This window comes from Sphaerodactylus townsendi, linkage group LG01 (assembly GCF_021028975.2).
Source record: "Sphaerodactylus townsendi isolate TG3544 linkage group LG01, MPM_Stown_v2.3, whole genome shotgun sequence".
NCBI classification, from domain to species: domain Eukaryota; kingdom Metazoa; phylum Chordata; class Lepidosauria; order Squamata; family Sphaerodactylidae; genus Sphaerodactylus; species Sphaerodactylus townsendi.
Window position 1 is genome coordinate 86,197,731 of NC_059425.1, and position 15,800 is coordinate 86,213,530.

The 15,800-nt window shown below is 45.5% G+C and overlaps 1 protein-coding gene across 2 annotated transcripts in view; it reads left to right on the forward strand.

The window, feature by feature from the left end:
• Nucleotides 1-15,800, forward strand: part of PCNX2 (pecanex 2) — a 163,090-nt gene that overhangs the window by 56,000 nt on the left and 91,290 nt on the right. For both annotated transcript variants that reach the window (XM_048486072.1, XM_048486079.1), the window contains exons 15-16: nucleotides 5,179-5,270; nucleotides 14,976-15,085. In XM_048486072.1, the coding sequence (XP_048342029.1) occupies nucleotides 5,179-5,270; nucleotides 14,976-15,085 (202 nt within the window). The remainder of the gene's footprint in view (nucleotides 1-5,178; nucleotides 5,271-14,975; nucleotides 15,086-15,800) is intronic.

Consider the following 15,800-nt stretch of genomic DNA (forward strand, 5'->3'; position numbering starts at 1 on the left):
CTGCCCTGCCCACTCACTCTCTCTGGGCAGGAGGGCATAGAGGAAAAAATGGAGCCCTGGTGCAAAATCTGAGTTTGTGCCCCCCTCCGGGCAGCCACTGTGATGCTGGAATCCACCCCAAACAGCATCGCACTTTCAATGAGTGTTTAAACTAGAGCCCAAATTCTCCTTTTAAATCCCACACTTTAAAGGGAGAATCCTGGGAGTCCCCTGGATTAAACAATTGATGACAGTGATACTGGCTGTTTAAGGGAATTGGGATTATCCCCCACCCTGAAACAGCATCACTTTCAATGTGGCGTAGTGGTTAAGAGCAGGTGCATTCTAATCTGGAGGAACTGGGTTTGATTCCCTGCTCTGCCACTTGAATCTGGAGGCTTATCTGGGGAATTCAGATTAGCTTGTGCACTCCCACACATGCCAGTTGGGTGATCTTGGGCTAGTCACAGCTTTTCGGAGCTCTCTCAGCCCCACCCACCTCACAGGGTGTTTGTTGTGAGGGAGCAAGGGCAAGGAGATTGTAAGCCCTTTTGAGTCTCCTACAGGAGAGAAAGGGGGATATAAATCCAAACTGTTCTTCTTCTTCTAAACTGAGGACCTCAGATTTTCCCTTTAAATCCATTCCAAAGGGGGTGGATTTAAAAGGAGAATCTGGAGAAATTTGAGGGGTGCCTGCTGTCAGGGGTGCAATTGTTAAGCTAGAAGCACCAAACTTCCAGGCTATCTTTAGGAGTCTCTCCTAATGATACCACCCAGGTTTGGTGAAGTTTGGTTCAGGAGGTCCAAAGTTATGGGCCCTCAAATGTGTAGCCCCATCTCCTATTAGCTCCCATTGGAAACAATGGGGGATGGGGGCACCCCCTTTGGGAGTCCATAGCTTTGGACGCCCTGAACCAAACTTCACAAAACTTGGGTGGTATCAATAAGAAACTCTCCTGATAATACAACCCAGGTTTGGTGAAGTTTGGTTCGGGGGTTCCAAAGTTATGGACCCTCAAAGGTGTAGCCCCCATCTTCTATTAGCTCCCATTGGAAACAATGGAGGATGGGGCACCCCCTTTGGGAGTCCATAACTTTGAACCCCCTGAACCAAACCTCACCAAACCCGGATAGTATCATCAGGATAGTCTCCCAAACAATCCCTGAAAGTTTGGTGCTGCTAGCCCAAACAATGCGCCCCCTACAGGCCGAAAACCAAAAAAGCACAAAAATGTTTTTAAAACCCACAAACGGAGGGGCGGAGCTTTGGACATGAATGGGGGGGTTCAAACCCGAGAACCCCCCCTTACCTACATCCATGGATACAACTGTCAGCAAATTAATTCAACATTTTGGTTGATCCCGAGGAAGCCAATGAGAACCGTAGGTCTATTATGCACTTTGTGTCTGAATCATGAATTTACAATTCACATCATGGCAGACTTTTCCTTATGGATGCCTTTTTCTCTCCACTACACTCATCTCACAGCAAATGGGAGAAGACCTGAGTCTTCGATGAGCAAGGAAAGTCCGATCCTTTCCTCACCTACACAGCAAGTACTACTTGCTTTGTATCTGCCTGTATTCCTTCACCCATTTGCTTCCCCCACACCTCCAGGGAATCAGAAGGACACTTTCCCCCCCTAATTTTAATCATGTTGTTCCATTGATGCATAAAAACAATGATGAAAAAACAATTAACATTTTTTTTTGAAGAACATAGTAACCGAAAGCGATCAGGAGGTACCTACAGAGCAAACTGCTGAGGGGACAAAAACCTTGAGTTTGGTGCCCCGCCCGGTATGAGCCACCCTCCTATCACTTGACCCAAACAATGATTTTTTGTACCAAAGCTCACAAAGAAGCACCTCCCACTCCCATTAAAGACATGCATGGCTCTCTCCCCACCAACTCTTTTCCTAATTTCCTAATCCCACAACAACCCCTATGAAAGGGTAGGATTGTTAGCCTGAGAAACAACTCAAGCCAGTGCAGAGTGGGTATTAAGAAGCATGTAAAATCCCCTCACCAAATCACCCCAGCAAGAACATTTACCAAACAGAAATGTCAGCATCATCTCTCACAAAACACCTCCACTGGAAATCCACCCCCCAAACCGCATCACTTTCAATGGTGTTTAAACTAGGGAAGACTCAGATTCTTCTTTTAAATCTACCTTAAAGGGAGAATCTGGGGTCCCCGGTTAAAACAGAAAATTGAGAGAAAGTGATGATGCTGTTTGAAAGCGGATCCCACCCTGAAACAGCATCACTTTTGAGGGTTGGAGATTCAGATGAAACAAATAGCAGATTCGGCTGGAATCTGGGCAAATTTGGGCACATTCGGACAAAAATTGTCCAATTATGTCCTGCCCAAATATGAACAAATGCGAATGCAAGGTATTTGGGCTTTTGGGGGGTATTTTTGGTGTTTTTTTGGCCTGCAGGGAGCACATTTTTAAAGCTAGCAGCACCATGGTTTCAGGGCATCATCCAGAGACTGCCCTGATGATACCACCTGAGTTTGGCAATGTTTGGTTCAGGGGCAGCAAAGTTATGGATGCCGAAATGGAATGCCCCCATCCCCATTGTTTTCAATGGGAGCTAACCAGAGATGGGGGCTACCCATTTGAGGGACCATAACTTTGGTCCTCCTGAACCTAACTTTACCAAACTTGGGTGGCATCATAAGAATAGTTAACAGATGATACCCTGAAATTTTGGTGTTACTAGCTTTAAAAATACATCCCTTCCAGGCCCCCCAAGAAATTTGCCCAAGATTCTTTGTTTTGCAGTGACTTTGCTCCATTGTAGCCAATGGGGAATTTCTGAGTGTGTAGGCAGGCTGCACATTTTTGAAGATAGAGGCACCAGACTTTCAGGGTGGCTCCAGGAAGCCCTCCTGGTAATAGCATCCGGGCTTGGAGACCTTTGCTTCTGAGGGTCCAATTTTATGAGCCCCCAAAAGGCTTATTTTGTTTCCCTGCTCCTGCACATGAAGCCTGCTGGCTGAGTTCTCTCAGAACTTCTCAGCGCCCCCACCCACCCCCAAAAGCAAAGCTCACCAAGCTTGGATGCTATTACTCAAGGCCTCTTGGAGCCACCTTGAAAGTCTGGTGCCTCTATCTTCAAAAATGTGTGGTCAGTGCTTACACACTCAGAAATTCCCCAGAATCTGCCAGGCTCTTCAGCAAGTTCTGTGGTGGGAAACATTATTTTTCCCACCATAGACTTCAATGGGGCTTTCTGTTATGCCCAGCTGGTGCTGTGGTAGAGGTTTCAATGGGAGGCAATGTGGTAGGGGTCTTGTTCTGGGTGGGGGCACTTATTTCCTGCAGGGCTGCTGGTGTGAGTCTCCTGAAAGGAACCAGCCAACTTTGCTAAAGTTTGCCTGTGATGGCCGAATGCTGTGGGCATCAGGTTCACCTTCAACTCAGTGCCCACAGCATTTTCCTCTTCCACACACATTTTAGCAAATTTGGCTGGTTCCTTTCAGGAGACTTACACCAGCAGCTACAGGAAATGCCCCCACCCAGAGCGAGATCCCTACCACAGTGCCTCCTGTTGAAACCTCTACCACAGAGCCATCTGGGCATAACAGAAAGCCCCATTGAAGTCTATGGTGGGAAAAGTAATTTTTCCACCACAGAACTTGCTGAAGAGCCTGGCAGATTCTGGGGAATGTCTGAGTGTGTAAGCGCTGGCTGCACATTTTTGAAGATAGAGGTGCCAGACTTTCAAGGTGGTTCCAAGAGGCCTTGAGTAATAGCATCCAAGCTTGGTGAGCTTTGCTTCTGGAGTGGGGGGGGGGGTTGAGAGAGTTCTGAGAGAACTCAGCCCACAGGCTTTCATGTGCAGGAGCAGGGAAACAAAATAAGCCTTTTGGGGGCTCATAAAATTGGACCCCCAGAAGCAAAGGTCTCCAAACCTGGATGCTATTACCAGGAGACCCTCCTGGAGCCACCCTGAAAGTCTGGTGCCTCTATCTTCAAAAATGTGCAGCCTGCCTACACACTCAGAAATTCCCCATTGGCTACAATGGAGCAAAGTCACTGCAAAACAAAGAATCTTGGGCAAATTTCTTGGGGGGCCTGGAAGGGGTGTATTTTTAAAGCTAGTGGCACCAAATTTTCAGGGTATTATCTGTTAACTATTCTTATGATGCCACCCAAGTTTGGTGAAGTTAGGTTCTGGGGGACCAAAGCTATGGTCCCTCAAATGGGTAGCCCCCATCTCAGGTTAGCTCCCATTGAAAACAATGGGGATGGGGGCATTCCATTTCGGCATCCATAACTTTGCTTCCCCTGAACCAAACATCACCAAATTTGCGTGGTATCATCAGGACAGTCTCTGGATGGTACCCTGAAAGTTTGGTGCCACTAGCCTTAAAAATGCGCCCGCTGCAGGCCAGAACGTGAAAAAACACTTAAAAACTTTAAAAACACACAAACGACCCTGAAATGTTGGCGCCCCCCCCATGTGACCAAATGGGGGCGCCCGGGGACAGAGGGTACCCCCTGTCCCTAGGCAGGAATGCCACTGACCCCGATGATCCTGAAGAAGAGGCAGGTGAACATGACTGCTGCAGTTGGGGCTCTTCCTCTCGTGTAGCAAGAAAAATGTGAGGAGAGCCCGATGCAGAGCAAGCAGCTGTGGGACAGGCAGGGTATGCATAACCAGCCATGGACTTTCCAAGGATTATAACAATCTGAAAGGCAATTAACTGAAAGGATGTTCTGAAATTGGGGACATCTGAGAGATATAAGCAGTTTAAAGTATCAGAATAATTTATTTCATAGGATCATGCATAAGAGAGAAAGGCTGCTAGTATTTTGTTATTCTGGATCTTGATCACTGTATTTAGCTAACTAGCAAAGCTCACTTCTTAGCGTTTCCCTCTGAAGTATATGTAGTGGGTTATATGTTTGGCTTACCTGGTGTAGTCTTTCTTATTCATATATTCAAACTAGATATTGTGATTTCCTTTAACGTGTAATCAATTTGTGAATGAAAGATCATATTTCAGCAGTTACCCCTTACTCTCTCCTACTCAAGTAATGCATGTATTAATTGTATTCCAACCAGGCATAGCCTGAAATTAAACATTAAAATAAATGCAGGTGTCCCCCATAGTTTTGTGTTGTATTATGGCTGTGATAGCCAGGTTTGGTAGTATTACATTTTGTTTTCTGTATTGCAGCTGTTGCTGGAATGATATCTTCGCTCTACAGCATTTCTCGAAGCTTTATAGTTGTGATAGTTCTGTATGGATTTTGCTTCAATGCAGTAAAGGTAAGGAGGGGTAACGGCTTGCAAAACAATTCTGAACCCATAGCTCAGATTCACTGCTTCCTTCCAATGGCCAGTTATTTAGATGGCTTTAAAATGGGTCTAGGAAAGTTTCTCAACACCATTTAGCCATGGTGGCTAAATGAAACCTCCATGCACACAGGCAATGTGAGGGCTATCCTATATTGAAACACTGGGAATATATGATCCAATCTCTCAACTATTATATATTGGAAAAAGAACCTCGGGAGGGGCCACAGTGAGAGGGGAAGTGATGTCCACCCTCTTTCATTTTGCGGATCTAGACTGGCATTCCACCTTTCATTTTTATTCCTGGTTGGGGAAAAATAAGCACAATATGTATATGTTCATTTTCTTTCTGCTGGGCATAGAACAGCCATGAGGAGGGCCTGCATTTGATTGGGGGAAATGGTAGGGAGAGTTAAAATACCTCTTCCTTGCTTCGGTGTCTCTGTCAGCCTTGCTGGCTGCATTTTCCAATGAAATTGCTTGCTTGAGATCTGATCACAGATCCATAATGCATTCTGGAATTAATGTAATTTTAAAATTTTACTAATGCCATGATTTAGCATATTTCTTTCAAATATTATGTTTATTAATTGGCTCCATTTTGATCTACAACTAATTTTTCAGACAATCATATAAGCTCACATGTCTTACAACACCAATTTATACTTCCATCTAGATTCTAGCATGTATATACTAGTAGATTGTGATCACTGAGGATGGTTTTCTTGGCCGAAAAACATCTGGTCCATGTATATTGTTTCTTTGGATTAAGCTGTGTTGCTTACAGGAACTGTAATAGATGTAAAATGTACTGCATAGTTTGTGACTTGTAAGGCCTAGAAGCCTGTTCTGTTTTAAATGTGTTTTTAAGTGCACTGCTGAATGCAAGATATATTTTGGTTAATTCCTTTGTGTAGTATAACCCTTAACCTCCTGGATTTCTAATTCATCTTTGAGTTTGCCCATTTTGCACTGTTGCTTCACAGATTCAGACTGTCATAGGTAATCATCACAAAACACTAGTTGCTAGGAGGTATCTATGGGAGGAGGCCAGTGGTGGGATTCAAATAATTTAACAACTGGTTCCAGTGGTGGGAATTCAAATAATGTAACAATTGATTGTTTACAAGCACCGTTTTAACAACCAGTTCTGCCGAAGTGGTGTGAACCTGCTGAATCCCACCACTGGAGGAGGCTGTTGACTTCTTGCTCTGCTTATGGGCATATGGTAGACCATTGTGTAAGTCAGGTTACTGGACTAGGAAGACGCTTGTTCTGATGATCCAGAAGAACTCTTCTTACTGGTGCATTGTCTGTTCGGGCATCTGTACGGAGACCCAGTTCCATGTTACCTTAATTTTAGGGGGGTGAAATTGCCCATTCCTTCACTGTACAAAGAGTGCTGTAGCACTTGCTATGCTATCTTAGTCTCTTGTGCATACTGAAAAAGAGGAATTAAATATGGAAATGAGAAGCTGAGTAATATTGAATGAGACTGTGGAGGAAAGAATGAGAATTTGATGCAAGTGTGTTCATCAGTAACTATAGAATTTTGTTCTCTTTGAGAGTTAAACTGAACTTCCATATTGTCTTTGGTAAATAGCATTAAGGACAAACCTTTTAAACATATTTTCCCATTTGCACATCATTCAGCATAATCATCTAAATTATACCAGGCAGGTGGTTTTGTAGATAACTAATCTTGCCCATGAGCTAGACATCTTACTGACTTAAAATGTGCTTATTATGCTACCCTGAAGTTGGAGAGTGCTGTGAAAGATTTACAAGATATCAGCTACAAATTACCCATATTAACTTCAGGCTTTTTGTTCACACAGAAAAATTACTCCTAATTTGAATTTTATGGTCCTGTTCTCCTGAAGATATTTTTAAGGAGGATAATTAAGTGTACAAAAATGATGCCACTTTCATCTTGTAACTTTAGTCCCCCATAGAATGTCTATAATGTTGTTAGAATGTTCATGGGGTGTTCATGGGGTGTTAGAATGTTGATAGAATGTTATGCAGCGTCGAGTGAAGGCTTGCATATTTGAATGTGGCCATAAATTGTTGCTGGCCATATTTGCAATGTGTCAGCTCATACTTTCAATTCAGTAGAACTGATATTCCTCTTGCTTCCTGAACCCTTTTCAGACATCTCAGAATACAGTAACCCAGAAGATGCCTTCTTCCCCACAGAACCACTCATTGTAAAGGCTAATCAAAGTGTGCAGAAGTGAAATTTTAAGAAAGGTAAACAAGGAAATACATAATTGCCAACCTCCAGGAAAAAATGGCTGCTTTCAAGGGTATACTCTCAAGCATTATACTCTGTTAAACCAGGGTGGGAGCAGCATCAGGCTTGGTATAGATGCAGAGACTGAGGTAGTAACTTTTAACTTTTACACAAAAGCCCTTAAGACGAGCACTATAGAAGGGATTTCAACAATTGGTACAAAATTGGGATGGGGCGGGGAGAGATAGGGAGTTCTCAAATTGCCTAGGTGATAAACCCTATGCAGAAAAGTTGATTCACACAGACCACCAAAAATGCTGGTAAAAAAAGGGGCCACACAACTACATTTCCCTACGGTGGCCAGCATAACTGCTGACTCCTCCTCAGGAGGAGGGGGTGAGATCTGAAAGAAAGAGAGAGGGAAGGAAGGAAAGAGAGGGGGAAGAAGAAAAAGGGGGAAAGAAAGAAGGGGAGGAAAGGGAAGGGAGGAATGAAAGGAAGAAGGTGAGAGAATGAAAGAAGGGGAGACAAAGAAAGCAAGAAAGGAGAGAGAGAGAGAGAGAGAGAGGAGGAAAGAATCCAGCAGAGGAGCACTGGGCACTTCCCCTGCACCCACATGGAAGAGAACTGGAACCTCCTCTCCGCACTCCCCCAGCCCCCACTCATCAGCACTGCTCCCACTGAGAGCAGGCAATGCTCCTGCCCACCTTGCCTCTCCCTTCTGGGAGTCCTTGCTCTCACCTCCATTCCAATGGTACGGCGGTGGGCACTGGCTCTGTGGAGCTGGTCAGCAACGTGTGCGAGCAGCTGCCCCCCTTGGCTGGCCTTGCGGACTGCCTGTCTGCTGGGGCTGTAGGGCACTGCCTGCCCTGGAGTGCCTCATGCACAGTTGCGCAGCAGTACCTCCTGCAGCAGCTGTGCCACTTCCCTCTTGGCCTCTGGCCAGCGCCTGCATAGTTCGCTGTGCCCCCTCCACCTCAGGCAGCGGAATGCCCATCAGGCTGACGGGGGGGGGGGGCAGCTGCCTGTGCACATTGCTGACCAGCTCCATGCAGCCAGCGCCCGCTGCCTCACCATTGAGCCCAGCCACGGCACAAGCCAGAGGTAGCCCAGGCTAGAAGTGTGGGGGGCAATTTTCTGGTGGACTAAATGGTGGTCACCCGCAGACATATGACCCCATATGTCCCCATGGAAACTCCACCTATGGACCACCCGCTAAAGGGGATACCCTAAGGTTGTATATGGGCAGCTCTGGTAAAGGACCTGCAACCCTGTCCCGCTGTACATTCCTTTCTAACCTTAGCAGCAGCTACCCATGGGAAATCCCGGGCTGATCTTAAATTGCCACTGCAATTGGTGACATAGGGGCCTGAGAAGGGAATACAAAAAACCTTGCTGAAACCCTGCCAGAGGTAAGTGGTAAAAGCTTGGTCAGAATAGCAGCCAAGGAAAAAAGGGGAGTCAAACAGAGGCTGTGGCCAGCTGTCAGATGCCCGGTCCCAGGAAGCTGTTACTTAGGAGTTGTTGTGGTATTGCCTGATGCACCCAATCCCCCATCCCTCCTGGTGCCTGAGAGGTTGGTGGATTGGGTACCCTAAATGGGAGGCAGGAATCCCCCACCCCTCCCTCAAAGCAGACCTCACAAGCAGTGACATAGGTATAGATTTTTTATGGGGTGGGTTTGGGGGTGGGGCCATGAAAATAAAAAGCAACTATCCAAGGCCAGGGACTCCCCAGCCCTGCCCCCCCCCGCACCGGCTGGGCTCCCAGCTAGCAGTCCTCTCCGCCTTCCCCTCCAAGCAGAGGCAAAGGTAGGGAAAATGGACCCCGGTGCAAAATCTGAGTTTTGCGCCCCCCCATGAGCGGGCACTGTGATCCTGGAATCCACCCCCAAACAGCATCACTTTCAATGGTGTTTAAACTAGGGAACCCAGATTCTCCTTTTAAATCCACCTTAAAGGGAGAATCTGGGGTCCCCAGTTAAAACAATACTGAAAGTGATGCTGTTTGGGGGTGGATTATCCCTCACCCTGAAACAGCATCACTTTCAATGTATAAACTGGGGATCTCAGATTCTCCCTTTAAATTCCTTCCAAAGGGGGTGGATTTAAAAGGAGAATCTGAAGAAATTTGAGGGGTGCCTGCTGTCAGGGGTGCAATTGTTAAGCTAGAAGCACCAAACTTTCAGGGTATCTTTAGGAGACTCTCCTGATGATACCACCCAGGTTTGGTGACGTTTGGTTCAGGGGGTCCAAAGTTATGGACCCTCAAATGTGTAGCCCCCATCTCCTATTAGCTCCCATTGGAAACAATGGGGGATGGGGGCACCCTCTTTGGGAGTCCATAACTTTGGACCCCCTGAATCAAACCTCACCAAACTTAGGCAGTATCATCAGGAGAGTCTCCTGAAAAATCCCGGAAATATTAGTGCTGCTAACCTAAAAGCTGTGCCCCCTGCAGGCCAAAAATTAAAAAACACTTAAAAAATACAAAAAAACCACAAACGGGGTAGGTGGGAGGGGGGCGGAGCTTCGAACATGTAATTGGGGTGGTTGAACTCAGGAAACTCCCCCCCCCCCCTCCATACCTACATCCTTGCTCACAAGGCATGCTTCTACCTGCATTTTGGCCTGTGGCACTTTCCCTGTTTAAATCTCAGCAAACACAGAAATGGTTATCCTGCCTAGTGGAGAATTTGCACTTTTCAGAGTCACCTTGAGCCTTGATATGAGGGTCCATTGTGACCAGTCAAATCTGGTTCTGTATCAAATCCCCCCAAGGCCTTTTGCTTGAGGGAAGCTCTCTGGTGGAAGGCCTCATTATAATTGATGGTTGGTGTATCCCCAGCTAAAGTGTGTGATGGTGACACATTGCTCAAATGGCTGGCAAGGTGCCAGGCCCTATCTGGGAATGTGGCTGACACCAGCCTCAAATACACCACCTAGCTCTTTATCCAATTGACAAAAGTGTTCTTGGCACTGCCTTTCTTGGAATGCTGCTAAAATGACTTTGACCCCAAGACCCTGGCCTCACCCTCCAGTTTGAGCAGTGAAAAAACAACCACATAATAGCCATCTAACACCTGCTTCTGCAGTTTATGTGGTAAATGTGCTCCTGAAGGATTCCCACAGCAATCCTTCCCTTGGCTGGAGAGGGGTCATGACCATGCTCCGCCCTAATTTGGTGGTGCTCCCATCAGAACCAGCCCTCCTGTATCTGTGCAGCCAGGACAGCAACCCCAGGCTGGCCGTCCCACTCACCTGAAATTGTGCCCCCCCCCCCCCCCGGCAGTGTGAGCTGTATTGTTCCTGGTCCATATCTCTAGCTTATTCTGCTGCTAGCCTGACCTATTATGTGATGCTTGAGGACACATTTGGTAGCCCTATAACTAACAAGTGCATTCTTTAAAAAAATAAATGTTCTCATGTATTCAAAATACCTCCTTACAAAATTAATCCATAGGTTATCATAGCTAGTTACCATTCCAGGCTTTCTTAACCACAAGAAGTTGGCATTGTTTAAAGTATATTCTCAAGCTCATCAATCTTATTAATGAGGCATGAATTGCTTTGGGATACCTACTTTTGGTGGCACTAACTTAATCTATTTCCCACAATTTTGACTCATTTATCTTAATTAAATGTTTTAGTGACAAAAGTATAGAACTTAAAGATAGTCTTCCAGTGGCAAGTTTTCTCTGTAGACATTTTTCAACAAGACTTGACATCACTCCATATTGAAAATAATCCTGTGATACATTCATTACCTTTCACAAAATAGCTCCTATCTCAGTGCATAAAAGCAATTCAAAATATGTTGTAGAGTTTTAGAGAGAGATTGATAGCATTCCAAATTAAAATGCTCTTGGGATGTTTTCTACAGCTATTTGAGATATGAGTTTTGGAAAATAGTTATCAAGGGCCGATTTTGCACATTGAAATTGCCCTTCTGTTGGCATGGGAATTGCCCCGATGCAGTCGAGAGTTTTGCACAGCCCCTGGTGCTGCAGTGTGGCTGCCACGTTTCTGCCCCGGAGCCACCCTGCAGCAAAGGCTTTGCTCTGTGAATTTCCTGAACCACAAAGTTTGAGGTCTTTTTGAAATGCCCCTTTGTTACTCCGGAGGCTTCCACTGCCATGCAAAACTCTCCGCAGCAGAAACAGAGCAAGTTTTCCCACCTCACCACTCTGGCCTGCTCCACCAATGGACGGTTGCTGAGAAGCGGCGCCCTCCCCCCCCCTTGCAGTGAAAAAAAAACACAGGGAGAAACCTTGGGCAGAAAAGCGGCATGTGCAGGCGCCGCAAACAGGAGGGCGGCGATTCTCTCACACATGCAAGGATTTCAGATGTACATTTTAGACGGAGGGGAGGTGGAGGACGGTGATCCCATCGCACATGCAAGGATTTTAGATGGGGGGGTGAAGACGCCGATTCCCAGTGCCTGATTTGTGTTCAGAGTCATGTAAAACTATAGTAAAAGTGAGTGGGGAGAATGGGGCAAGATTCAGCCAATCCAAACGCAGGAAATGGAGGCTGCCTGCGCATGTGTGAAAGAGACTATGGAAGAGCTCATGGTGCTTAAGCAGTGCTTATGGGAAAGCACCGAGCTTGTGGGGACCTATTCGGAGCTTCCCTCACTTGCCCTGACTCGGGCGAAGGACAGAGCCGGGCAGCGGTAGGGAACTACAAGCAGGGTGAGAAGCTCCACAGCAGGTATGCTCCCGGACTAAGCCATGGAACATTAGAAAGTGCAAAATCAGCCAAGCTTATGTTGTTCATTATCAAATGAATGATAAAGTGCTTAAAATCTAGTAGATGTCAAAATAAATGTGTTCTGCTTTCTTTTAATGTGTTGCCATGGAGAAATAGTTTTGGATATGTATAGAGTTTCATTTTGCATCTACAAAGAAGTGTCACTAGAGGAACTCTTGGGTCTTGAAGTATAATTAGTACCACAGAGTAAAAAGATAACATCACTGCTTGGGCAATGGAGAACTTCTTGATACCAGCATATCTGGATCCAGTTTGTGCTTATTTATTTTATTTATTTATTTTTTTCGATTTATTATACCACCCCATCCCCGTAGGGCACTGCTTGGGAAACAGTGGCTATGGTTGAAGACTGAAACGCAGCCCTGTTGAGGCAGGTGATATAAGGCAACTCCCTACACCAGGGGTCCCCAAACTTTTTAAACAGGGGGCCAGTTCACTGTCCCTCAGACTGTTGGAGGGCCGGACTAAAAAAAACTATGAACAAATTCCTATGCACAAATGATTGTAAAATGTTTGATTTCATCTTTCAGCCTTTCTGTCATGGTCTATTTTTAGAACAGTGACCAAAGTATGTCAAGCACAGGGTGGACTCCAAATATTGTTGGGGAGGCTGTGGAATACCTTCCCCTGTAAAAAAAAAAAAAAAAAAGGCAGAACTTTCCCAATGAAGCATTCTATCTAACCCAGGATTAGGTATCTTCCTGGGTTCTTCCTCCCAACAGCCAGCGAGCGATTCACCAGTCTGGCTGATGCCAATGGGAGTGAGGCGGAACAGAAAGCCTGAGAGCAACACATGGAGTAGCTGAGAGGGAAGGGCGGAGCAGGAGTTGCCACGTGTAAGGTTTCCAACTCTGGGTCAGAAAATTCATGGAGATTTGGGGGTGCCATCATGTAATTGCAATCAACAGCCGTTGGGGTCAGTTCCTCCTCTCCCTCGAGCCCCCACTGCACATGAATGGAGCCATCGCCGCCATGCCTGGCAGGCCGGATAAATGCCTTCAGGGGGCCACATTTGGCCCCCAGGCCGTAGTTTGGGGACCCCTGCCCTACACTGTTGCAGTCATGCCACAGCACTTCTTTTATTTCTAGGTTTGCAATGGAATTGCGAAAACAGCCAACACTGTGTGGAGTTAGTTCACCCCAGTGATGTCCCCCCTGATTACACTGCAGTCATCAGCCGCGTCATTAACTGCTGTATGTGAATTGCACCTTCCACACAATAGGCTGGAAATCATTTGGCCTAATACTAATTTTAATGTTGTTTAATTCTAAAGAGTGTGTTTGAAGACCAATGTGTAATAGTGTTTGAGTCAGACTACGCTTGCGAAACCAGTTTGACTGGCATTCTCTCTGAGCCTAATCTACCTCACAGAGTTGTTATAAAGATGAAATAAAGGAAAAGAGAATCATGTATACCACCTAAATTCACTGGAAGAAGAGTGGTATACGAATGTAATAAAAGATTCTCCTCAACAAGAAGGTTGAGGTTTTAACTGTGCTGATTTGGAATTATAAGCATTGTTAATCATATTTGTATCTCATTCTTCTCCCAAGAAGCTCATCTCTGCTCCCCTTTCATTCTCACAAAAACTCGGTGAAGTTGAGACCAAAATTTGATATGAAGTTGGGAGATCTGTAAATGGATCTTCTGTGGTATTTCACACTCTCAGTAGTACCTGTGGGTGGGATGAGCTGGTCTGGATCAAGGCCATGATGCAGGATTGTAGGCAAGGTAACCCCCTGCCCCACGCTGCTTTCCTAACCTTCCTCAGAGGTACTCCCTGTAAATTTACCCTGTGGAGCAAATAGCTTGTCTGCAGGAAGCTATCAAGGTTGAGAATATGATGTCTGTGTGTGTGGAGGGAGGAGTGCGGTGTGTGTGTGTGTGTGTGTGTGTGTGTTAATGCTTTCAAATCCCAGACTGGGCCTCTTATGCAAGATTGCTCCCAAATATACTATTTTTGTGCATAATGCTTCACAGGACAGTTTCGAGGATTATATTTACAGAACCATTTATCATCCTGTATTTTTGAAGTATTTTTTTTCCTCTGGGATCAACAAGGCATAAGTATGATAAATAAGATGAAGGGTGAAATTGGCAATTATTATTTTGCTATTTCAAATGTATTGCATTGAAGGAGAAATGAGTCTCTAGGGAAGTGAGGGGTGGCATGCAAGGGAAGGGGAGAGAGGGAGGGGAGGTAGGGAGAGAGTGGCACACAAGGGAGGGGAGGGAGGGACCCGGCATCTGGACATGGCCCACCCACCCTAGTGGAGGGAGGGGGAGGGTGTGAGGGGTGGCATACAAAGGAGGGGAGGAAGGGGAGCATGCCATCCTTCACTTCCCTAATCAATTTTAAATTAAAATTATTCATTTTATCTCTGAGTCTCATGTTTTCAGATTTGAAAAAACAAGGAGCCATTTGATTGCCATGTGGTTTCTCTAGCTCATTTAAAGATAACTATGGGTTGTATAATTATGTTCAAAGTATGTAGCATCAAACTTTCTCCTACTTTTAAGAGATGTATATTCATCTTAATCCTTTAAAATTAAGGAGTAACAGTTGACCTACTGTAAATTTATGAGCACATTTATTGATTAGTTTCTTTCTAAAGTGACTGCTCATTCATAACTTGAAAATATTCTTCCTTTCCCTTCTGTTTCTGCAGGATCCATGGGATGCTCAACATATCCCTGCATTGTTTTCTGCTTTCTGTGGTCTTTTAGTTGGACTTTCTTATCATCTTAGTAGGCAAAGCAGTGACCCGTCTGTTTTAGTGTAAGTCATTGGATTCCCCCCCCCCACCCCCATCCATTTCTTAAGCACTGATATTGATTCTTTTTGTAAAATAACATGAATGGGATAATGAGGTTTTGGCCTTTATTGTAAGTTAGTTTTAAGCTATTGCTCAGGGCAGTTCCACACTTCATGTAGTGTGCTCTTCATATGACAAACACCTTTGATGTATGTATGTTAATATGGGACAGATTGGACATTTAAAACCAAGCAGGAAAAAAAAAGCATTCTCTGATCAGGGACTGAGTGAGTTGAGTCCAAACATTACTGAAGGGCCAGCATGGTAGCAAATTTCTGGTGGTTGCTACTGGCAGAAGGGAGGGGAGCATCCCAGGAAAGGGGCCTCCCTCATACCTTTACTGACAGAAACCAAGGTATAAAGGCTGGTGTAATGGATCCCTACCCAGCTGGCACCACTGTAATGGAATCCCACCACTGTAAAGGATTCCCACTGCTTGACACCACTGTTAAGGAATCCTTATCCTGTAAAGGATCCTCTATACCCTCTACACTGCTGAAGGAGAGACAGTAGCTCAGAGCAAAGCTCAGCAGCAGGACACAGGAACCCCACCCCACCCCTCTCTGGATTTCAGTATTCACAGATGGAGCCACATTGAGAGTGGAACCTTGATATTTGGAAATGTCAGCCTCTGATGCTAACTAGATGCTTGAGGATACTTTTGTCCTCAGTGAGCTT